Source organism: Durio zibethinus, chromosome 6 (assembly GCF_047325235.1).
Source record: "Durio zibethinus cultivar Kanyao isolate XHJ-2024 chromosome 6, ASM4732523v1, whole genome shotgun sequence".
Lineage (NCBI taxonomy): Eukaryota > Viridiplantae > Streptophyta > Magnoliopsida > Malvales > Malvaceae > Durio > Durio zibethinus.
The window spans coordinates 8,999,210-9,024,406 of NC_143167.1; the positions used below are offsets into that span (position 1 = coordinate 8,999,210).

The window sequence follows — 25,197 nt, forward strand, 5'->3', positions numbered from 1 at the left end:
AAATTAGCAACACACCAAGATATGTTGACTATGATTTTGAAATTAAAAATAATCTTGGATGGAATGTGTGAACTTGTTTTGATTGCTTACATCAACCAAAAGTAGCATAATTCGCACATGTATCTTACTTTATAAGAGTACCATGTTTTCTTGCTTTTGCTTTGATTTGTAACATCATTTTTTTTTCTTAAATTGAGATTGTCAAAATTTAAATCTTAATCATCAAAATTAAAATTTTAGTATTTTATAAAATTTTGATGGCATGAACATGCAAATCACTTTTTTGTCCTCTTCAATGTGATTTGATGATGCAATTGAGTAGTAATAGTCATAACTCATTTGTTTTTTTTTTTTTTTTAAACTTTTTTAGATATCAAAGGATAAATGAAAAAAAGGTCGAGAACTTTATTTTTCTTCACGGTTTTGGACATTTGAGCTTCTTGTTATAATAGTTCTTCTTTGGTTGCATTCCAATTATGAATTTGTGCCTTTATATGTCATATGTAGCAAATTGAGGTTTTCACTTGTATTGGACGCTAAAACATGTCATGAGGACATAAAATAGTAGGATAAGTAAGGTAGGATGAGCCAATACACTTGAGTTGGCATGGGAAAAATCGCTTATTGAGACTTGTTTTTTATTTTATTAGTTTTGACATTATTGCTAAGGCGAGTTAGTTGAAGAAATAAGGATTTGCACTTTGAATTGTTAGCTTAATCTAGAATCCCTTTGGCAGGGTGAAAAGAGTCTCTTTCACCGTGTCAGTGCGTTTCAATTTATTATTGCATTTTAAATCTTTAAAGATCCAATAATAAAATGTAATTCACCCACGGTAAAAAAAGACTCTCACACTGCTAAAAGGACTGTTAATCTAAGTTACTATGATTAGCTACTTTCTTTAGTGTAATCATTATTATTTAAAAGTTTTTAGAACCATACGATTACTTAGTTTAATTAATTTCATATTTAGTTAAATTTCTATTTTTAATGTTTAATTTAATTCTCTAATTACTTGTCATCTTATCCTGCAGCTCCCAATGAAAGTAACCTCTCCATCGGATGGTGATGGAATTACATGTAATTAGGGAAGACCATTGGATTCATTTTCAACGAATTTTGTTCTAATTCGATTTTTTAAGGTCAATTATTTTTTTTTAAAATCGAATGTCGAGTTGATCGATTAGATAATAGAAAAAAAAAAATTAGAATCGGATTAACATCGAGTTTTAGACAAACTTAACCTGATATATATAATTATTTTTTATTTAATTAATTAATTTTATATTTATAAATATATTTATATTTATTTAATTTTATATTTATATTAAAAATAATATTTTATATTTTAAAAAATAATATTTTATTAACTTCGAATCGGATTAGGTATGATTTTATATAATGTTGGATCAGATCGAATTTAAGTATGAAAAAATTAAAAAAAAAATTAGATTGAGTTGGAGTATTATATGTATATAGTGGAATTAAGTTCGGGATGAGCAAAAATCTGACTCAACTTGATCCATTGTCATCCATACATGTAATATGTATATCACCAAAATAATTTGACAAGTTTTTAAACATTTTTCAAATATGAATTAATACATGGATAAATTTGTAAATTATGCATCAAATAATGTATATTGTTGTTATTTTTTATCAACATACGGAGAAACCATTCAATGTACAACTGGATCTTTTTACTTTCAGTTTACTCAGCAGAGCAACCGAGCGCCTTCTATCAAGCAGTTGATTACCCTCTTAAAAAGCAGTTTAAATTAAGTATAGAGCATTCGACTATCTTAATTTAAAAGTGCAAATATAATTATATGTTAAAAAAAGTTTTAAACTGGTGGCCCTTTAAATAAGCATAATTAGAGTGATCAAATTATATTTTTTAAAAAATTCAAATATCATTACTTAATATTATTATTTAATTAAATTGACCAAATATTTATTTTTTGTAAGGATAATTATTATTAAGATACTAATTAAGCTCCACTCCACATAACATGATAAAATATAAGTATAAATATTTTTTAAATATTTATTTACAAAAATATTATTTGATATATATAAATAGTTTTAATATTTTAAATTATTTATTAATTTTAAAACTGTCAAATATATACTATAAATTCTATTATCTATAAATTTTAATTTATATTTTTAATAATTATTTTATTTTTTGTTTACACTCATCATTAACATTTGGATTGAAAATGGTATCCTAGCACTGACGCTAAAGTACTCAGGCCCCATTTAGATTTGATCAGTCTCCCAGTACGGTGCGAATAAGCACTTTTTCATTGCAATTTTACCATTCGAAATCATTCGTATGATAAGCAATGAGGTGACACTGCAGTGGAGGAATAAATTTGGAGTGGAGGCATAGGGGTCCAGTGAAGCACTGAACTAGACCTCGGATGACAACCGGGGGGGGGGGGGGGGGTTGATCTGATTTAATTTTATATTCGTTAAATTTAAATTTGATTTGATTTAAAATTTTTTATTTTTTAATATATGAATTTAAATTCGATTCGATATTATATAAATCATATTCGATCAAAAATTAATAAAATATTATTTTTTAAATATAAATATTTAAATATATAATTATATAAATAAAAAATTTATTTAAAAATTATTTTTATATAATATCATGTAGAGGTTGGGTCAAATCAGGTTTATTTAAAACTCAAACTTAATTTTTTCTTAGTGTTATCCGACTCGAATCCGACCCTTTTTTTTTTAAAAATAAAAATCGATCCTATAAGATCAGATCGGATTGAAATCCGTCGGAGATGGATTGAGATGCCCACCCTAACTGGACCTCGACCATATTGCCTATTATTAATTTTTTTAATTCCTAATTTTTTTTATTTTGTATTAATATTTTATGTTGTATATTTCATATGTTTAATATCATTTTGTCAAATGATATTTATAATTTTTTGATAGTTAAGTATTATTTCTTTAAACAATAAATATTTCAAAGTATTTTTACAATTTTTAATATTTAAAATCTTAATTATTTTAATAGAAAATAATGTGTAAATATTTTTATTAAATAAAATTATAAACATTTTAAATACTAAATACCTTTAAAATATATATAAAATAATTTATTACTATATTTTTAGATTAAATAAACATTAGTTATTTTTTATATGAATAAATGTATTATAATCTTTTAAGAAATAATTATAATTTTAATATAAAAATTATATATTCATAAATACAAAAAATAACTAGTTGAATATTACTTTTTTAAGTTTTAATTTGTGTAAGTATATTATTATTAATTTTTTAATAAAAATATTATTTAACATAAAAATAATTTTAATAATTTTAAATTATTTATAAACATAAATAATTAATAATTTAAAATTTTTATTATACTCAAATTTTAATTTAATGCCCTTAATAATTACTTTTTTTTCACATTATAATTCATATTATCATTAATGCTAAGTTTGCATCCATACTTATATATATCTCAATTTTAATTTTAATCTCATTAATATAATAATTAATCTCATTATTATCATTATTTTTAATTTCACAAAAATCAACTTTATTTTAATAAATCTTTATAGTTAAAATAACTAATCTTATTGCCACTGCCTTTTTCAGCTTTACTAAAGTCAATCCCAGTATTTGTCCTTAATTACAACTTAATTAATTGCTTGAGGCACTTTAAAAAAGAAACAAAAAAAAGAAAAAATGTTGAACCGATTGGGATAGGCCTAAAATGATGAGGGCCATTGCAGTAATTAAAGGGTTAATTTACGAGGTTCGTTGTTAAATATAGCAAACACCGAACGCAAATACAGCAATCGAAAGCGTAACTGTCAAAGAACTAATTTCTCAAGAAAGAGATAAGAATCTGCAATTGCCAGCAACAAAAGGGTGCAAACCCAGAAGAAAAGAAAAAAAAAAATGAGCACTGGGGTAGGAAAAACCGTGTGTGTAACTGGAGCCTCTGGTTACATTGCTTCATGCCTTGTTAAGCAGCTTCTCCTTCGTGGCTACACTGTCAAAGCCTCTGTTCGTGACCCAAGTCAGTATTTTTTTTCCCATTTCTTCTGACATCATTCCTTCTCTTCCTTGTTTCATGATCTTGCATCTTCATCATTTGTTCATTTTCTTTCTGGGGTTTGAATCTCTTTTTGCTTTTCATTTTTTCATTTTATTTTGTTAATATCTGAATTCTGATGTATTTTGTTCTGTTTTGTTTTTATATGTTTGTATGGTCTTTCTTGTGATTTTCACTTCTGCATGCAAAACAATAAAGTACCATTTTCTCCAATTTCCCCTTTTTCTATCCTTTGATTACATCTTTTAATGAGAATAAGATTTCTAGGATTAGATATTCAGGTTTCTACTAGTTTTGAGGTGATTGAAATTTGATGTCTTTTATTCTCATGGACATATGAGTTAAATGTTTTGATTTCTTAATAAATTTCCCAGCCGCTGAAAGTTTTAGAATTTGCTTGATAAGAAAGATAGAAATGTGAAATGCTGCAAAGGTGAAAAGTGAAAGGAAGGATTTTTTTTCCCTACTAGTATGCTTGCTTGGTAGTTGAATGGAAAGAATATTAAAAAATAATTTTCTTTTCATCCATTGCTTCATAGGATTGGAAAGTGGAAGAAATATAAATTAAGATCATATTATTTTACCATTATCCATTTCCAAGAATGAAGATCATAACATTGTAAATTTGTAACTTTTAAATCACATATTTTCATTTTTTTTTCTCTGCTAATCTTTCTCATTTGAGACGATTGTAGCATGCATAGAAAATTGTAATGGCTGCTATTTTCTTTCCTGTCTCGCTTTTCCACCTTAAAAAAGTATATTTAAACATCAATTCTCTATCCTTTTTTTCAACCCACCCCTTTCCACCCCAATATTCTCTCCTACCAACCAAGCCTAGTAAAAAGTTTTATATATAAAAAGAATAAGTTTAGAATCTAGAGAGATTATAATGCCACTAACTTGCAACTAGATGGGCATCCTCTATTTAGCATGAGACAACATCTTGTTTTTGGCGTTGTATTGTTTGTGTAAATGACTAATTATGGAGTAATTTTCCTTGTTTCTTTTGCATTACTCTTTGTTGTCCTTATAAGTATTACCTAGATGTTTCCTAAACTATTTGAATAATTGTAATTAGTTATTATTGCTTAATAGATGATCCAAGAAAGACACAACACTTACTTGCACTTGAAGGTGCTGAGGACAGGCTGAAGTTGTTTAAAGCAAACCTATTGGTAGAAGGTTCCTATGATTCTGTTGTTGAAGGTTGTGAAGGTGTTTTCCACACAGCATCTCCCTTTTATCATGATGTCACAGATCCACAGGTTGAACTTGAATCCGTTATCTAGATAACTCTTTGTTTCCTGTTGTATGTAATATATTGTGTTCGAATACAACTCTTTGAAAGTTGTCATTATGTTAAGTATTATTACATAAAAAAAAAATGAAAAACCTTTAAAGTGCATCCTATTTCTGTATACCATCATCTGTTTGGTAAGCTTTTCATTATACATATTTTAAGTTTAATAGTTTCGAACATTAACAAAATGAAACTGATTGATGCTAAGAGATTGATCAACCATACACAAATTCTGATTGTTTGTACAGTTTTTTTGTAACTACTTTCTTGAGGCTCTCTTTTTTGTGAATGTACTTCTCTCCTAGCAGTTGGTTTCTTTGTTTTTGAACATTTCAGTTCCTTTTTTCTTTTGGATCTTTTAAACTGTTTTTGCATGGTTTTGATGATGATAACAAGTCATAAGTTTGATGACAGATTCTATCGTTCAATAGATTTTTGTAGGTTAAGTAGCAAAACAATTTCATTAGAAGTGCATTTCACAAATTAAAGTTCTTATAAAATTGTCTTTATCTATTAGTGGTCAGTATCTGAACTGAGGATACTAAGTGAAAAAGAAGAAACTTAGTTGGCGCTTCAAACTTAAAATATTCAGGAAAGACTTTTGAACATTTTGTTTTTGCATTGCTTATAACTAGAGAAGTATGCTGACATGTTTCTTAACTAGTTATTTACCCTTGGCTAGTAGGTGTGTTATCGGAGGGAAACATTCCATTTTTTTTAAAGGTTAAGAAGTATATGGTATAAGATTTATGACATACATACTAGTAGAACCATGGTGGTCAGTTACGAGAGTGACATCCTTCAAGCATTTCAGTTTGTAATATTTTAAGAATATAATCATTTCTTTTTGTGAAAATTAGTCTAGCTACCTTTTTTTTTCTTGGCTGAGCTGTAACTTTTATATCTCTACTCCATTAATAAGTTTTTTACACTTCCTTCTTCATATCAGGCAGAATTACTTGATCCTGCTGTGAAGGGAACATTGAATGTTCTGAACTCATGCGCTAAGACCTCCTCCGTCAAACGTGTGGTCTTAACATCTTCTATAGCTGCAGTTGCATACAATGGAAAACCTCGAACTCCAGATGTTGTGATTGATGAAACTTGGTTTACTGATCCTGATTACTGTAAGGGCTTAAAGGTGTGTATGTGTGCTATCACATCTAATGGCCTATTGAGATCAGGGTTGTGTTTTATATGGAACTTCAACCTGTTATACTGAAATAATTATGGGAAAAAAAGAAACAAAAAACAAAAAAAGGATTGTATGTGACTATGTGGATATTAAATTAAATGAAAGTATATTAGTTGCAAACATCATTGTTCATTGTGGTGCTGTGGTTACAAATATCCATAGTTTTAGTTGTTCAACTAACAGGGATAAGATCATGCTAAATGAAGATACTGTTTACAGTTTTCATCATTTTTATTTATAGTTATGGTTACAGTTGGATAGAGGGAAGTATGCATCACCAGCCAATGTCTTGATGCTCTAAGGTTCTGAGAAGCAATTTATTCTCAGTTTTGTTTACTGAATATTTTATCAATGCTTGATGATAGGTCAAGCTTGTATAAAATGTGAACTTGAGCTAGTTGATGAACTCTGAAGCGTATGAATGCTTGTTCTATCAAATTGCAGATTGGGTTCCAATTCCATAATTTCTATAGATTTCCAGTATTAGATATTTAAATTTGACTGCTAAATTTTGTCCAGCATGCTAATCTAATTCTCTGAATTATCATTTGTGGCATCATTGGTGAACAGATGTGAGCATCTGGAGATTAGGATCTAAATCATAACAGGCTTATTATCTCATAGGAACTACTGTGTTTTTGAAGAATTGTTGATTGGCTGGATATTGAGTGGAAACTTTGACCCTTTTTGACTTGTAATAGGCTACTTCTCAATTAGAAGTTGATTCTCTTTATCACCGTATTCCATATTTTAGGATTTGGCCCGAAGATAGTACTCTAACAAATTGCGAGAATTCTTCTCAACAAGTTTTAATATTTTGTGCAGCATGAAGGGAGAAAGGCTTACTTATTTTTCCCCTTTTATGTGCACATGCTTATATAGGCTCTCTATGCCTTTTCTTTACTCTTTTGGTTCTTTGCTTCAATGCATCAATTTGCAAGCTAAGTATAAGATTTAATCTTATTCTAGCAGCTAATCCTGTGACCATTGTTTTAATACCCTTTTAGCATGTTAAGGATATTGATAACTTTCCAGAACAATTTTGCAAGGTTGCATGAACTGGCTAGTTGTTGCTGCTATAATATGCATTCAGTTTCTATGTTGTCGCACTATACAATTTGTTCATGCTACAATCCTAATAGTTTGTGTTCCTCTAATTAATTAATTAATTAATTAATGTTTTTGTTCTATAAATATCTTTTATTCAGCTTTGGTATGTAGTCTCAAAAACCATGGCTGAGGATTCTGCCTGGAAATTTTCAAAAGAGAAGGGCATTGACATGGTTGCCATAAACCCTGCTATGGTGATCGGCCCTCTTTTACAGCCAACCCTTAATACGAGTGCTGCAGCAGTTTTAAGCTTAATTAAAGGTACTTTTTGCCAGTTTACTATTTGCTTTCTTAACTTAAACATTGCTATTTGCATCATATTTAGTGGTAAGTATTCTCTACCCTGGTGATTAAGAAAATAATAGAAAAATACAATGACAACTTTCTCTGATGATCTTCTGAAAATACACGTCACCTGTATGTCTTTATAGGAATAAATAATACTTTCCATTCTATTGCTACTGCCTTTTGCTGGTCTTTCCTGTTGTTTTCCCTGGTAAATGTCTATTGATTTACCGAGGGGAAAAGGAAAAATATAATAAAAGAAGATGCTAATACTACTGCTATTTACAAATCAAGATTTCTATTAAGCATCTGCTTTATTTTTTTTTCTGGAAAATGCTTAAATAAAAGGTCTTTAAATCAACTGCTCACAGCTCAAATTTCTGTATAAGTAATGGCATAGTATCCCATAATAAAAAATGGTTATTATAACCATGCTAACTTCTAATCTCTTAAGATCTTTCATTCGAGGACTTTGGTTATTATAACCATGCTAACTTCTAGTCTCTTAATATGATTGTCGTTTGTTAGACATAATTTATACTCTTGCATGCCTTTTAAAAGGAATGTAGAATGCTAGAGTAATTTTCCTTTTCTTTTTAGTTTGTTTCCTGAAAAAACTTAAGAAGGTGCAAGGCAAAGAAATTGACCTGTTTGTGAGAATGTGAGAACAGGGAAATTCATGGTTAGGGATTCTAGCTGGATGGTGTGTAATGCATTCAAAACACTTAGGCTCTGTTTGGATTATGCTTTTGCTATTTGCTATTTATTCTTTTATTTTTATTTTATTTATTTATTTATTTATTTTTGGCAAAAAACGAATAGAAAACAAAAGGCAAAAGCTAAAAGAATGAATATAAAACAAAAGCAAATAGCAAAAGTATCAACCAGTCGGGAACTTAGAGATCTTAGAGATTCTAGCTGGATAGAGGCCACATGAACAGAACAGGGAAGTTATTCCTTTCTGGTTTGTATAGAACACTTTAATAAGCTTTCCACAGCTTGGGGCCTCTTAATGAGTGAAAGATGCCTCTGCCGCACTCTACCTCTTAATTTGTAAATGTGTTTCTTATATTTCATAAAGGAAAAAGGAAAGTTGGAGGGGGTGGAATCTGGTTTCTCATTTCTTTATGCAACCAATTAAGCTTTGGAGTCCTTGGGAGTGAAAGGCGAAGTGAGGGAGCAATTCTTTTTTTCTTAGTGACATCATCAATGAATTTAAACATATCAAATTACCACAAATTATTTACACAAATAGTGTTTTGCCCAGGTTTTTATGTGCCTGCTAATTTTTTTACTCTTCAAATTTGAACATTTTTTTGTGGATCATTCCCCTCATTTTTTATGGTCAGTAAAGCTTATTGCATTAATGGTTTGCAAAATGTTTTAGTTGTGGACAAAAGATGCATTAATTTTAGGAATTTCATATGTTGAAGTTACTCCTGCTGGGATTATTATCTCCATTTTATCCTCTATTCTTTCTGCAGGAGCGCAAACATTCCCAAATGCAACTTTTGGTTGGGTCAATGTTCAAGATGTTGCAAATGCACATATCCAGGCATTTGAGATTCCATCTGCTAGTGGAAGATATTGTTTAGTTGAGAGAGTTGCACATTACTCAGAAATTGTGAAGATCTTACGTGAACTCTATCCCTCTTTCCAACTTCCAGAAAAGTAAGTTTTTAAGCCAAAAGGCTATCATGTTATCCCGGCCAGCTTTTAATATCTGCTTCCGCATCCTTTGCCTTTACTACTACCATTTTTGCAGTATACCTTTCGTGTTTGATTCTGAGCCCTTTTGCAATATTTCAAATAATCAAATCCAGTCCTAGGTAGAAAATATCTTACACGTTATCGTTGCTCAAGCAGTGTCCTTTTGATAAATATTGGCAGATGTGCAGATGACAAGCCTTATGTGCCAACATATCAGGTGTCAAAGGAAAAAGCAGCAAGTTTGGGCATAGAATTCATTCCTTTGGATGTGAGCCTCAAGGAAACAGTGGAAAGCCTGAAGGAAAAGGGATTTGTCAATTTTTGAGTCTCGTTAGCTCTCCCTGCAGGCTTTATAATAAATAAATGGTGGTGTTAGCTTGCTGTTGCTTTGGCTGTTTTTTATTTTTTATTTTAATTTTAATTTTTTCATTTTACTTGAGAATGAAGATGTTGTACCCCTTTGCAGTTGGCTTCTAAGCATAATCCTTTCAGATATTTGACTAGGAAAAATGGTGATTTAATAGTGAAAACTATGTTTTGATGGCACGAACCTAGATTTCTAGTTTCACTCTGAGCTCTTGAATTTCACATTTATCTTCTTTAATAATTGATGAAGTAATCACTCCACTGGGCTCTTCATTCAATGATATGTACCAAAGTGAGTTGAAATATGAATAGGAAGTCAACTGCTTCATGCAATTATTGAGGTGGCATCTTGGGGATCAAATATTAACATCTGTAATATTTTTTTATTTTGAGTCAGGATTTTTTTTTTTGAATGACTTAGAAATTTGTAGTTGCCTCTCCAAAGGATGGTAAGGTTCATAATTTTGAGGGTTGGGAAAGAATTGGTTATGGTATGGTTAGCTCTCAGTTGTAACTTTTATTTGCCTACCAAAAAAAAAAAAAAAAAAAAGAGAAAGCTCTTGTTCAGAAAGCAGCATTTACGAATAACAACTTATTAGTTGTCAATTATATGATCAAAAGAACTCCATTGATTCAAGTAATCATTCAGTATCTGAAGTTCGAATTTCAAAATTTGATATTCAATAAATTTGAAGATTGAATCCCAAAATTTGTAATTTCTTTGTTATTCTCATACTGATGCCTTTTATGTATCAAAATTAATTGCATCAAAACATCTTGGTTCAAATGGTTAGCGCATATATTCATGCTTAAAATTACTTAAGTTTGAATTTTTTCTTTTTGAAATTAAAAAAAAAAAGGATCGTCAAGGAACATTCCATTAGTTGGAGGTTCTAATAAATTTTTGTTCAATATTCAGATGAGCTAGAGTTGAGATTTATAAGACAGATCAAATATTGAGATTAGCAGCGATAGTTTTGATTATGAGATATCATAAAAGTAAGAGATACATAGTTGAGATTTATGAGAAAAGAGTACGAGAGTATTATGTTGAGATTTATGAGATAATAGAGTATTATTTTTTTTTTATGTAGTTCAATGAATCAATATCACGCATAAAAAAAAAAATTTATTTTTATTTTTACTTTATTAGCATACCAATAGAAATGTTGTAGGTTTAATTTAAATTTAAGCATATGGATAGTACAAATAAATGTCAAAAAATTTTTAAATGTAAGACGTAGAATTGTAAAAGCTAAAACTAAAAAAATAATAAATATGTATATATATATATATATAATGAGGGATCACATTATATATACCGAATTAAAATTAATTAGTTTGACATTTTTTATATAATTTATTGTAAATATCCATTTAAACCGATTACTAAATTTAATAATCTATTCATATTCACTTTGCATTATGCAAGGTTTCAAATCAATCTTATATTTTCAATTTATTTAAAATTAGACATGTATGATTTACGTAAATAAAATTTAAAATTTAACAATTGAATTTATAATATAAATAAGATAATAGGGTAGGAAAATGTATAATCAATTTAGTTTTATGTTAATATAAATGAATCACTCCTCTCTCGGTGATAGAATTGTAATTTAATAAATCATATGGGTTGAAAAGGAAATAAAATTAAGTTCTATGGTTAGATAGGCGAAAAACGATGTCTATATTATTTATCTTTAATATTTGAAATTGTTAGATTATTAAGATTTGAATTCTAATAAATAAAACTAAGAGTGTAATATTTTATTTGAACAACTGCATTAATTATTTCTTCTTGCAATTAAAAGAATATGGAGATGTGGTTGTCTTTGATACTACCTACAAAGTTTATGCCTATGAAATCCTTGGTTTTTTTTTTTTTGGGGGGGGGTATTAACATGCAAGAAAAAACAATATAGTTTATTTATTTTTGTGGTACTTCTTCAAAAATGAGACGACAAGCACTTTTCAATGGTTGATGAAGGTATCTATTTATTTTAATAGTTTATAAGATTACATTACATTTTCTAGCTCAAATTTAGACACTATATAACACTTGCTCGTTCATATGAAGCTTTTATATTTGTCCAGCTAAGATATAACGGGACATACATAATAAGACCGATCAAAATATGAAAGCTGGTGAGAACCAAAAATAGCTATCGTTATGTCCAAAGCATTCTCACAGCCAAAAACACCATAAAAGCTATTTGAAAACAAAGTCCTACAATCACCATGCATGAAAGCCTTTCCGTCATATTCAAATATATATATAAAATTGCAAATGAGTTGCCATTTACAAAGCATAGTTTTTGCATATTTATGACGCATAACATCCAAATTTAGTGGTTTTTTTGCCTCGATTCTTCTTCGCAAGCAATATGGAAAATTTTTTGCTGAGACTAGATTTATTCGGAGAGTTTGAATTTCATAGGTCTCAAGAGATTCAAAAATACAATTTTCAAGGCAACAAACATGTGAGTGAAAGGCATAAATAAAATCAAACATTTTTTCGTGTCAACTTATCTTCGCGATCATGTTTTCATGCTTGAAGGATTTTGTCAAACTAGTAAGCTATTGTATTATTATATTTTGAAGTTTACTGCATAAATTTTTGCAATATTTCCAATGAGATTTATGAATTAAAACTTCAGGCTGATATTGCTATTGAAGATATTGAGCAAAATCATGCTTATAGGAGCTCTTTCCAAAGGACATTAATGTCACCTCTAGAGGAAGAAGCTTATAACGTATTAATTACTCCATTCTTTCAAAATGTTCCAAGAGGAGTTTAAGCGGACGTCACAAGAGAGAACGAATGAAGAGAACGTGCAAGAGAACTAGAAAAGCAAGTGGGGGCATGTAGATTGTGTAAGCGTGTTGGTCACAATATAATTAAGCACATGTCCATCAATGGTGCTTGAAAAAGGAAGAAAAATGCTCATCAACATATGGGTTTAAACCCAATATTTCCTTTGATGCCCTAGATAAAATTTTTAATTAACTCTTTATATTATAATTTAAACTATATGTAGACTTAAAGTATTTGTAGTTCTTGCTTCGAAACTTCTTTATTGGTCACTAATACTTCTTGCAGATCAAATTTGATGAAGTAAATTAAGCTGGACAAAGTTGAAATTCAAAAGGGTAATATAAGTCAATTACTGGATTTTATTTTTCTTTTGACAAAGAATTAAAGATAAAAAACATGCCAATAATTATTTGTTAGATTCGACAATTTATATATTTTTATCATGTTTATTCATGTTAAATACGTGTAAAATATGAAAATTTTTATATTATAATTCGTATTTACATGTTTAAATATTATACACATTTTTTTAGTTTTTTCAAACCTATATAAGTTTTTTGTCAAAACATTTTTTTTGTTGGCAGTAAAAGTTGCTATAGTAATTAACGAAAGTCTAATTCTTTTTTAACTTTAATATATACTTAATCTATTCAATTCCCAAAATTAAGATGGATACATGAATGAATATAGGAAAAATAATATATTTGGTTTTTTCCTATTGTTGAATCTCTTTTTTTTTTTTCTAGTTGAAAGTTAATTACTAATATATCTTAATAAATTTTTAAAAATTTTAGTAGAATTGAATTAAGTTATTAGTTAATTTTGTCGTTACACCTTATACCCATTAAGTAGTTACAAATATCATAATTTAGATTGTATTATTTATTCTTTCATTAATTAATCTTCACATTATTATCTTAAAAAATTTTAAATATTTAAAACCAAATAAAAATTAAAAGTGTTGATTTTAAATTTTTTGGTAGGATAATGATATGATATGATTTGATATACATCCAAAATCTTTTAAAACAAACAAAGATTTTTTTTAGATAATTGAAACAAACCCAATATATTTATTAATTTGATTCTATTTAGAATTCTTTTATTTACGTCAATATCTTTTGAAAAGAATCCTCATTTCTCAGCAGATTGACTATGGAAGCTGTCGAGAAACGCAAGCCGACACTCAAACCTCGTCTTGGTAAAGAGGCTAAAGACAGCACTACAAAGCCACCACAGCCTGCATCATCCAGCGATGCTTTGGCCATTGCTGAGAACCCGAAGAAAGAGGACTCAATTGTAAACGGTACTGAGAGCAACGATGATGATGACTATCTGGATTCATTTCCTCCAGGATATCGATTTTGTCCACTTGATGAAGAACTCGTTCTTCATTACTTGAAAAAGAAAGTTATGAACGAACCCTTACCTCAGAATCGGATCATGGAAGTTAATTTATATCGTCACAATCCTGAGAAGCTTGCAGGTAATTTGAAATTATTTTTTGATTTGAACTTAAAAATTTAGAGTTTAAATTTTTAATTGCTTATTGTGAAATTAATCTGTTTTAAAATTGAAGGCAAACTTTTTTTTCTTAATTTTCTTGATGGTTTTATTTGAATTGATGTGAAATTTTGTTTGACCATTAGAGCAATATAAGCAATACGGAGAAAAAGAATGGTATTTTTTCACTCCTAGAGATAAGAAGTATCGAAATGGAACACGGCCTAATCGTGCAGCAGGAGATGGGTATTGGAAGGCCACAGGTGCTGACAGGGAGGTCAAATTTAAAGGTCATATAGTTGGATACAGAAAGGCATTGGTTTTTTACAGAGGAAAACCTCCCAAAGGTGATAAGACTAATTGGATTATGCATGAATATAGAGTCAACGGTCCACCTCAATGCAAAAGGGTTTACAATGACATGAGGGTACGTACTTAAATTTTATTTTTTTTCCAAAACTTAATTCGAGTTTTATATTTTTACATGTTTCTTGATAAGTTTTTTGTTTTTATATATTACAGCTAGATGATTGGGTTTTATGTAGGATTTACAAGAAAGTTGATAAATCAATTAGAACGAAATCTAAAGATGAGGATCGATCTCCATTGATTCACAATGAAGATACAAATGAGTTAATGACTTTGGATTTCGATTATAATAGTGTTGCTGATTCGATGGATTATTCCAACACTATTGGCAGTTTTGTGCACCAATCTTTACCCGATGGATCTTTTACTAATTTTCAACATACAGATGGTGATCAGTTTTCGGCGTCCATGAATCTTAGTTATGGGACTTCTTCAAAGCTGGTTGATTCACATCCTTTGAGGTCTCTTCCACTGAAAAATTCAAATGATGGAGGAGGACAAGATGATATTTGGAGTGTTGCAAATCTTGATTTTGCTTCACAATTAGATTTTTATGGTGTTACTTACGTTGAATCGTTGATAAATTTAGATAATATTTTGTCGGTTGATACTCCGAATAAGTCTTCGGTGCATCCAAGAATGAATGGAAGAGGTTGATTGATGATGATAATTCAAATTGTGTTAATAAGTCTTTGGCACATTCAATAATGAATAGAAGAGGTTGATTGATGGTGATAATTCAAATTGAGTTTGGTTTTGTATTAAGAAAATTATTAGGGTTTTATATCATGGACTTTAAATTAGTTAAAGAAGTTTTTTTAGGTTTAGGCCTAGCTAGATTTAATTCGGAGTTTGGTATTGCTAACATATTTGGAATTTGTCTATGATTATGCTTTTTTATTCGCACAATTAATAAAATTTACTTATGTCAAGCCTATGTAGTATTATATTTCTTTTAAGTATCCTACATATTAATTAAGTTTTGCTAATTTTGTTAATAAAGGTTTTTTTTTTTTTTTGAAATAATGCTGAATATTTCAATTAGATGAAACAACTATTACAATAAGCACATATAAACATCAGTGATAATGGAGGGGCATTCCTGTATCCAAATACATATATTGATTGTCTCCAACCATGGAATCCCATTTCCTTAGCTACCTCCATATATAGGCTTGACATACGGATACCAAAGCCTTGTGCAATCAGTGGTTCTCGATCGGACTCTCCGATGAGCAGCATAGCATGCTCCTAGAACGCACCCAGTGTTAACCTAAACTTTCTTCGGCGATCCATGAAATTTTACTCTTACGAAACCGTCCTTTGCTGCTTCCCAATTGCTTTATCATCCATAAAATAGTAGAAACTTCCTTTATTTTTTAAGTAGATGGGATGATTCTTTCTCAAATGTATTAAGCCTCTTTTAAGCTTAATTAATAGTATTATATTAAATGCATAATTGATAATTTTATTAATGCAAAAATATTATTTTATATAATAGTAATATTAAAAAATCACCCCAAGACACTCATTTTCAAAATTAAAAAATGAACTGGTGCTTCTGTTCGGATATTATTTAATTTTATAAATGGGCATGAATTATCCCAAATGTGGTTGGTACGTTAAGTTTTAAGTACTCAGTTCGCTAATTATCCCCAGAGAATTATGCAAAACATTATGCATTATCCTCATATAAGTATGCATCATTCCCAAAACTTTAATGCACTTTGTCACCAAATGCATTACGATTTAGGTTTGTTCTCTAAGTTTCAAGTGCTTAGCTCATTAACTATGTAATTATCTCTTGAAAATTATGCATTATTATCCTCTAATAAAAAAGAAATAGAGGAGGAAAAAGAAAATTAAAGAAATATTTTTTTAAAAAATAGCCAATATTTTCTGTAAGCAAAATAAACATTACAAAAAAAAAAAAAAAAAAACTCATAATCCTGTTTCATCCAAAATTTAAAAATTGTATTGAAAAAAATCATCATTTGAGCAAAATCCTCATAAAATTGAATTTAAATGAGAGACTTGAACCAGGTAAAGGCACTAAAGTTTCCTTTTGCTGTTGAAACAGTAACTCATCGGCATTGAAGTAAATTGCAAGAACTTTCATATTTGTACTCATCTCATTGTTTTTTCTTTTTTAAAGTAGTAGTTAAAAATGAATTTGTTTAAAAAATTAGGGAAATTGTTACTTGAAAGTAATTCTATTTTGTTGATAAATTAGAGATTAATTTGTTAACATAAATCATCTATAAACAATGATTAGTTTTCACTATAAATGATCAACCCCATCAAATAATTTAAACATGGAGACTAATTCAAGTAGTTAATATTTTTATTTTTAAAAGATAACATCTAATATATTTAGAATTCAAATCACAACACTTGCAACCTTTTTTCTTATCCTTTTTTTTTATTTCTAAGTTGTGACTTCCTCTATATGAAAAAAAAAAAGAAACCACCATCAAAAAATTTTGAGAGTTATATATATATATATATATATATATCAAAAGTTATGTAAATTATATAGTATATAGATACGTTGATCCTAAAAATGTTTATCAGATAAGATTAGATTCGGATGGATTTAGAGAAGGTATCAACACTTTACTTACTTGCTCAAGTCCCGTCCAACTTGACAATTTAAATCTCAAATTTTGCTTAAGCCCATGCAGATAATTTTTTTTCTAAAAAATAAATATTTATATTTATATTTATAGTTAATTTTTAGTATTTTTATCTTTATCATTTTTATTAAGTTTTAAAATATAGATAACTTAACATATTTTATAATATTTACAATATAATATTATATATGTAAATATCTAATTTTGTCTGAATCAATTTGAGTTTATTCAATTGTTGCACTTGATTTGAATGTTTTGATTCAAGTTAGATTTATTGAATTGAGCTTGATTAGCCTTTGTTTCAAATTAATCATTTTTTAATTCTTTTGTATAAACTCAAATTTAATTTCATTTAATTATTGGATTAATTTTGAGCTTAGGTTTAAAGGCCCAATTCAAAAGGTCCAAATCTGATTATAAAGGCCCAAAATTTTTTTTAAAATTTTATAAAAAATGGCCTAGAACATTTTTAAAATCAAAATTAGATATTGATGGCCCAAACACAATCCAATTTAAAACCCAATTTTAAGGCCTAATTACTTTAAAAATTATATAAAAAATAAAAACTAATTAGAAAAAAAAAAAAAGAGAAACAAATTTCAAGGTCAACAACCAGGGCATTAGAAGATAGGTTTTGGCTTTGCCGACAACCACCACCCTACTCCACTACCCTACACCTCACAATAGTCCTCCATTACCCTGCATCACCTACAATTTGTCCATTATGAGAATTTACAGATTAAAAAGTCTAAGATAAATTTACAACAGAATGGGAGAGGAAGAGAAAAATCTTTGAGTCCCAGGGAACAACAAAAAAAAACACTCTTATTTTCAACTTAGTGCCATCCTAGCCAACCTAAAACTCTCCCATGATCACCCAAAAACCATGATGAAAGTCCCAAAACCTTTACTAGTTAAACCATATATCACCAACATCGACCAGACTTTAGCCACCACTATCTTGACCTGGCATTCACAAAATTCACCCCATGCAAATAACAATTTAGTATAACCTATATACCCACAAATTGAACCTAGAATCCATTCCCTTATTAGACCTTAAATCTTAGCAAAAAAAACTATCATCCACCACAACCATTTGCACTATCCCAAACACAACCCTTCAAGTGACACCTAAATAGCCCCTTTAACCTAAAAAACAAACCCATAAAAAACACAAGAAAAAAAACTTGAAACCTATCACAACCAAAAATTTTAAAAAATTCAACCAAAATAACCATAGCCGTCATGTGAGGAACCCAGCACCCGAAAAAAAAAAAAGAAGGAATGGCAGCATAAAAGGCTAATGACAATGAAAAGATTTTTGGTTGATCAACAATGGTGAAAGGTAGATCTAAGAAAGAAGGAAAACGTATCACAGTCTTGACCAAATCAGATGATGGGAGAGGAGTTTTTGATGATTTGAAGTTTCAAACTTGGATTTCAGATCTAAGAGTTTTGGTTAGATTTTAAGCAAAATTAAGGTTAGAAATGAAAAGAAGGGAGTAGGAAAAGCTTTAGGCAAAATTTGGGTCGACCGATGATAATATCGGCAATGAAAAGTGGTGGTGGCAATGGTGCAAGAGCACCAAAAATTGGGTTTACAAAGAGTTTTTTATTTTTTTTATTTTTTTTTGAAGAAAGTGAATTTTTTGAAGAAAGAGAAGAAACGAAATAAAAAAAATTTAAGGTTTTATAGCTTTAAAAAAAAAAAGTAGGAACTAAACAGGTTAAGCCCAACCCATTTATTTGACCTAATCCAGAGACTAACCCACACCACTCCAGCATTGCTGATCTGACCCATGACACAAGGGAGGCTCAATCCACTTAAGTTCATTTTGGGCTGTAAATCTGGACCCCATTGCTTGAATGGTTTTGGGTTTAAGTTCAAAAGTTTAGTTGGGCAAGTTCCTTTATTTAATTATGTTTTGCATTTATTTGTTTTAATGCTTATTAATGTAAATTACTAATTTAAAAATTATATAGGAATCAATAAATAAAAAGCATATGTTCTGGTAAGTAAATTTATTTGTGGGTAATTATATTAGTATAGGACTTTTATTATGAAAGTCTAATAAGTAAATGAAAATCTTTCTGATGATGGGACTTCATGAAGTCCGAGTACTAATTTTCAAGAATTTTCTAGGTGATATAAAGCTTTTAAAAATTATCAAAGTATTGGAATACTTAGAAGCACTTTTCAATACAAAGATTCTTATTTTTTAATTTGAATAACTTCCTTAAAAAAATAAAAATAAAAAATATCTATAAAAGTATACATTTTTTGGAAATAAATTTATTTATGGATAATGGTATTATTGTATAAATTTAAGGTGAAACAATAATTTAAAAAAAAATTCTCGATAATGAGATTTTGAGGTTGTTTGAATAGTGAGGCTTAAAAAATCTCTACATGAGAAGAATTTTTTAAATGATATTAGTGAAAAAAAAGTAATAAAAAAGAATTATTATTTTTTAATCGGTGAATTCTCATAATAGACAAATTATAGGTGATGTAAGGTTATGAAAGACTATTGTTACAGGGTGTAGGGTAGTGCAGTATGGTGATGGTTGTTGACAGAGTCAAAACCTATCTTCTAGTGCCCTAGTTGCCGACCTTGAAATTTGTTTCTTTCTTTTTTTTCTAATTATTTTTTATTTTTTATATAATTTTTAGAGTAACTGGGCCTTAAATTTGAGTTTTAAATTGGATTGCATTTGGGCCATCAACATCTAGGGAAATTTTTCCTTTTCTAAAAAAAAAGTAATAAAAAAACTAATGAACTTAAAAAAAAAAGAATTATTAATTAAAAAGGGAAAATAAAATATGAGCATTAATATTTTGTCATTTGCATTACATGCACCTAATTCTTGGAAAATAAACACAAGCCTCCGAGGATGAGATCCTAAAAAAGTATGAGTATACACACCTCATTTTATTCGAAAAATTTTTAGGTAATAAAATGGGTTTCGATTGTGCAATTGGGCTTTAATACAGAAAGTGAGTTTTCAACCTAATGATTAAAAGCCCAAAATTTTTAATTTGATTTTAATTTTGATTTTGCTTTTAATTTTTAATTTTTAATTTTGATTTTTTTTAAAATTTTAATTTTAATTTTAGTAAAAAAAAGTAAAAAAAATCCATAAAAGAAATATGGAAAATTAAAGATCACGATTCTTTTAGAAATAAAAAATCCTTAAATTCAATCTAGATTTGGGAATTTATTTATTAACCAATTTTTGAAAAACTTGGATCTTGATTCAATGAAGGAAAGGAAAGATCACAGGAAATTTAAATCTTGAAAATCTTGTTGAACATTTTGTGAAATCTCGGATTTTTCCAAGTTAAGGTGGGATTAATCACCATAAAAGAGACCCAATCCATGAATCAAGGAAGAGGAAAGAATAGGTAATTAGAACGGTAAGCAAAAGTAAACAAAAATAATCAAAGCAATTAAAATTTGAGAGCTTTTGGTTTTTTTGGGAATTGTGCTTAGGTTCTGAAATTTTTGTTTCTAGGATTTTTAGTTTGATCTTGTTTTGCAATTTAGTCTTGAAATCGATTTTGGTAATTTTTAATTTCTTAGGGTTTGACTCTTAACTTCTAGGTTTTGGGTTAAATTGGTTGAAGGCATTAGAGACCGTTGATTTCTAGGATTTAAGATTTAAATTCCTAAATCTGGAATTGTTTTGAGTTCTAGTTTAATTTCTTTTGGGAATTTGGTTTCATTTTTGGAGCTTTAGATTTTGGAATTGGTTTGGATATCTAGTATTTTTTGAAAATTTTTTTGGTTTTCTAGGTTTAGGCTTAATGTTTCCAGTGAATTTAAATTTTTCCAATGGACTTACGACAATTGGTGGGATTTCACGGTGGTCAAATTTTGAAATTTACGATTGATTATGGGTTTTCTTTGAACTTCCTGGCACCATTTGAATTTTTTGGCACCATTTTTTGTATTGGTTTAAACTTTTTAAAGAATAGTCTAGAGAGAAGGGAGACGTTTTGAAACTAAAGAGAAAAGATTTCTAGCATTTCTGAGAAAAATCATGTTTTTTTTGCCTTTTATACTGAGCCAAATGACATTGTTTCAGGGGCTCAAGATCTGTGCTCCAACCTGCCTAAGATCCACATATTGACCTGGCTTTGACTTGACCCAGACTGTAGGTATTCCCCTTTCTTTTTTTTGATTTTGTTTGTTTTGGTTTTATTTGATTTTTATTTTCTGTTTTGTTTTATTTTTATTTTCTATTTGATTTTTATTTTTCATTTTATTTAATTTTATCTTTCTGTTTGGTTTGATTTTCTGTTTGATTTTATTTTATGTTAATTTGGATATTATTTAAATAATGTAATGCTGAAAAGAAAAAGGAAAATGTTTTGATTTTGTTTATATTTATTTTGCATGATATTTTATTTGTATGTCTATTATATTTGCATGCTATTATAATTAGTATGATATATTATTTGTTTGACTTTTAACTTAGTTGCATGTTTGCATTATAATTTATTTAATTACATGTTCATCAATTGCATGTTTGCAGGAATATTAATATATTTACTTGCATGATTATTTTATATATTATTATTTGCATGATGATATATTCAATTATATGTTTGCATTATAATATATTCAATTACATGTTTGCATTATAATATATTTAATTACATTTTTGCATGATTTTTAATTTATTTAATTACATTTTTATTTGTGTGATTTATTATTACTTGCATGATTACCTAATATATTTATGTGTGTAATTGCATATTATTAATATATTTATTTGCATGGTTATTAATATGTTATTTGTGTGATTTATTATTATATTTGCTTGATATTGCATGATTATATTTAATTGCACAATTACTAATATATTTGCATGTTTCTATATTATTGAGACCATAATTGCTTGATTATATTTAACTACATAATATATTTATATGATTATATTTGATTTCATGATTATATATTTGCATGGTATTATTGCATTGCATTTTATATTATTGCATGATTATATATGTTTGCATGAATGATTTTTAAGATGAATAATATATTTTGCATGATAATTTTTGCATGATACATGGTATCATATTTATTGCATGATTGCTAGATATCTTAATAGAATTTTTATATCACCATATTTTGTAAATAAATAAAAGGACTGGAATTGATTTATTTGCATGATAAAACCATCTTTGATAAGGTTTAGATAATGTAATACATGATTAACTTGATACCAATTTTGGGCGTAAAGGGGTGCTAATACCTTTTCTGCACGTAATTGACTCCCAAAGCTTAGTTCTGTTGACATAGAATATAACCTATTCTTTTTAAGGACCTTTAGTTTACACTTAAGACAACTTTAAAAAAGATAGATTCATATAGGTGGCCAATCACACCTAGGTAAAAAAGATTGGTGATAACTCCATAGCTTTTATGTCTAATAGGTAGGTTCTCCCAACCTAAACGTTATGACAGTTTGGGGACTCCACTAGGGACTATAGAGAGCCAAGCTATTAGTTATTTATGTGTTATCTTAAGCCTTGCTTTGATAGTTTTTATTATGTAATTGTTTATGATTCTCATGTGAACTAACCTATTTGTTTGTGATTTCTTATTTGTTTATTTTGTAGATATTATTTTTTATTCACACCTATCTATTTGATTACTCGACATGTCCATTTACATTAGATCTAGTGATTCGTGTATTCTTATCATGTAAAATACTAAAATTCATGTATTCGTACCGTGTTTTATACGAAAATTGTATGTCATAATTTATGTTGACATAAAATTATAAAATACAAATTTTTTTTGTTTTGTTAAACCCATATATAGCTACTGTTACAATTTTAAGTCGTATCACCTTTGTATCATATTTTTGTATCATATTTATGTCATGTCACTGTGCCGTGTTTAAAATTGCTAGGTCTACTTTACACATACCACACTTGCATTTATACATAAGCTCTATACCTAGGCTTTATCCTTTATTAAAAGGGAGCAAGTATCTATACTCTTGTGAGGTGATAACCTCTATGTGAGATAGTGAAAACTTCCACTCAAATTGAACCCTTTATGTTTGAGCCTATAATGGTGGATCAGGATTGAGGTGCCTTACTAGTCTATAATGAATGATGATGTAGGGAACAATTTGGGAGCCTTTAGATTATCAAGCCTTTAAACCCAGCATATACATGAACCCTAAAGATCCAAACCTAGGCTAGAGCCCTACTCTCCTTTTAATTAGAAAAAAACCTAAATAGAACACATAATGAGACAATTATTATTCTTGTAAATTTATATTATTCCTTGTATATTTTTGCATACTAACTTTTTATATTTTGTTATTTCTTGCATATATTTGCATACTAACTTTTTATATTTTGTTATTCCTCGTATATATTATATTATGTTAACTAACATTTTTTTTCTCTACTTTATGCATGCATGCAGCATTAGATTTATATAAGGAGTGATTGCCACAAAACAATCTTAACAAAAAATAATTTTAATTACATCCATGGAGAGTTTATCAAAGTTCCCTACGTGCTTAAGAATAAAGTCTGAGGAAGCTCAGCTTAAAAGAGGTGATTGTTAGCTAGCCAATTATGTAACTACTCTGCCTGCCAAAATCCATCTCAATCTCAAATGAAATGATCTTGGCGATTTGGTTAGTATTTGGAACCAATGGAGTGTCACTGCTAAGGAGACTTTCTAAAAGAAGTTTGGGGACCTTGCATTACTCATTTTAGTCCATGTTGATGATCAACTTATTAAGGCCATGGTTTAATTTGGGACCCTTTATATTATTGCTTTGTGTTTAATGAGGTTCACATGGTGCCAACTATTGAAGAATATTCAACTTTTCTTCGCTTGGATCTCCCCAATCCTAATAAGGTATATTGGAAAAATAAAAAGGCTGGTTACAAAAAAAAGCTTGCTCAAATGATGGTTGTAGATATCCAAACTGTTGATAATTGGGTAAAAGGCAAAGGTGAAAGTGTTGGTATTCTTTGGTCCATTGTTCGTGACTTTATATACAAATATTTTGGCACTGAAAGAGGAATGAATTTGATGGCATTGTCTTTATATGTGACGATGGTATTTCCAAAAGTAATTGGCTATATTGATGTTGCAGTGGTGGATTTCTTTGATCAACTTGGTTAGCAAATTAACCCTATTCTTACAATTTTGGCTAAGACTATTAGATCTTTAAATCATTGTCACCGAAATAGAGAGGGCCATTTTACTGGATGTGCTCAATTGTTAATCATTTGGATGAAATGTCATATTGAAACTAATGGTGGTAAATTTTGTAAGCCATATTTTACTACAAGCACTCCCATTAAGGAATTCTGTGAAAATGAATGGCTTATAAAAAAATCCAAGGAAGCATGGATCTTATTTTTATGCAAGCTCAATAGCCAAAATGTGATATGAAGAGCTTTTTGGATGCCTTATGGACCAGTGTTGTATGGTTGTGAAGATAAGCTTTGGGTTCCTTTCTTAGGCCTTTGAGGTGCAATGAGTTATTCTCCTATCATGGTGCAGAGACAATATGGCTATGAATAGTTTATCCCAACAACTTTCAGACTTAGTATAATGGCATTCTTATCTGTTGAAATTGATGCCTCCATAAAGATAGTCGAAACCTTGTAAGCTTTGCCTCAAAAGGAGATAGGAGGAGACTTTCAAATGAAATTACCTTTAAGTACTTTGTGTGGCACATTAGGCAAGGTAAAGATATTAAAATCCCTAAAGAAACAATTCCAAATGGCCCAATGAAATCATCACCTCTTGATT

At 28.9% G+C, this 25,197-nt stretch overlaps 2 protein-coding genes across 2 annotated transcripts; both read left to right on the forward strand.

Moving 5' to 3' along the window:
* Nucleotides 1–3,811: 3,811 nt before the first annotated feature.
* LOC111286140 (NAD(P)-binding Rossmann-fold superfamily protein) lies at nucleotides 3,812–10,268 on the forward strand. Its single transcript, XM_022875959.2, has 6 exons — nucleotides 3,812–4,061; nucleotides 5,196–5,365; nucleotides 6,350–6,541; nucleotides 7,804–7,966; nucleotides 9,475–9,661; nucleotides 9,881–10,268. Exons 1-6 carry the CDS (start codon nucleotides 3,941–3,943, stop codon nucleotides 10,023–10,025), a joined length of 978 nt encoding a protein of 325 aa, XP_022731694.1. The 5' UTR covers nucleotides 3,812–3,940; the 3' UTR covers nucleotides 10,026–10,268.
* A 3,771-nt stretch (nucleotides 10,269–14,039) lies between these two features.
* On the forward strand, nucleotides 14,040–15,413 carry LOC111284312 (NAC domain-containing protein 67-like). The gene is made up of 3 exons (XM_022873021.2): nucleotides 14,040–14,370; nucleotides 14,534–14,814; nucleotides 14,910–15,413. The coding sequence occupies exons 1-3, from the start codon at nucleotides 14,040–14,042 to the stop codon at nucleotides 15,411–15,413; spliced, it is 1,116 nt and encodes a 371-aa protein (XP_022728756.2).
* The last annotated feature ends 9,784 nt before the right edge of the window (nucleotides 15,414–25,197 follow it).

Coding starts and splice junctions, on each gene's coding strand:
- LOC111286140 (XM_022875959.2), top strand. CDS start 3,941: ATGAGCACTGGGGTAGGAAAAACCGTGTGTGTAACTGGAGCCTCTGGT. Junction 4,062..5,195: donor AGCCTCTGTTCGTGACCCAA/GTCAGTATTTTT, acceptor ATTGCTTAATAG/ATGATCCAAGAAAGACACAA. Junction 6,542..7,803: donor ATTACTGTAAGGGCTTAAAG/GTGTGTATGTGT, acceptor TCTTTTATTCAG/CTTTGGTATGTAGTCTCAAA.
- LOC111284312 (XM_022873021.2), top strand. CDS start 14,040: ATGGAAGCTGTCGAGAAACGCAAGCCGACACTCAAACCTCGTCTTGGT. Junction 14,371..14,533: donor CAATCCTGAGAAGCTTGCAG/GTAATTTGAAAT, acceptor TTTGACCATTAG/AGCAATATAAGCAATACGGA. Junction 14,815..14,909: donor GGGTTTACAATGACATGAGG/GTACGTACTTAA, acceptor TATATATTACAG/CTAGATGATTGGGTTTTATG.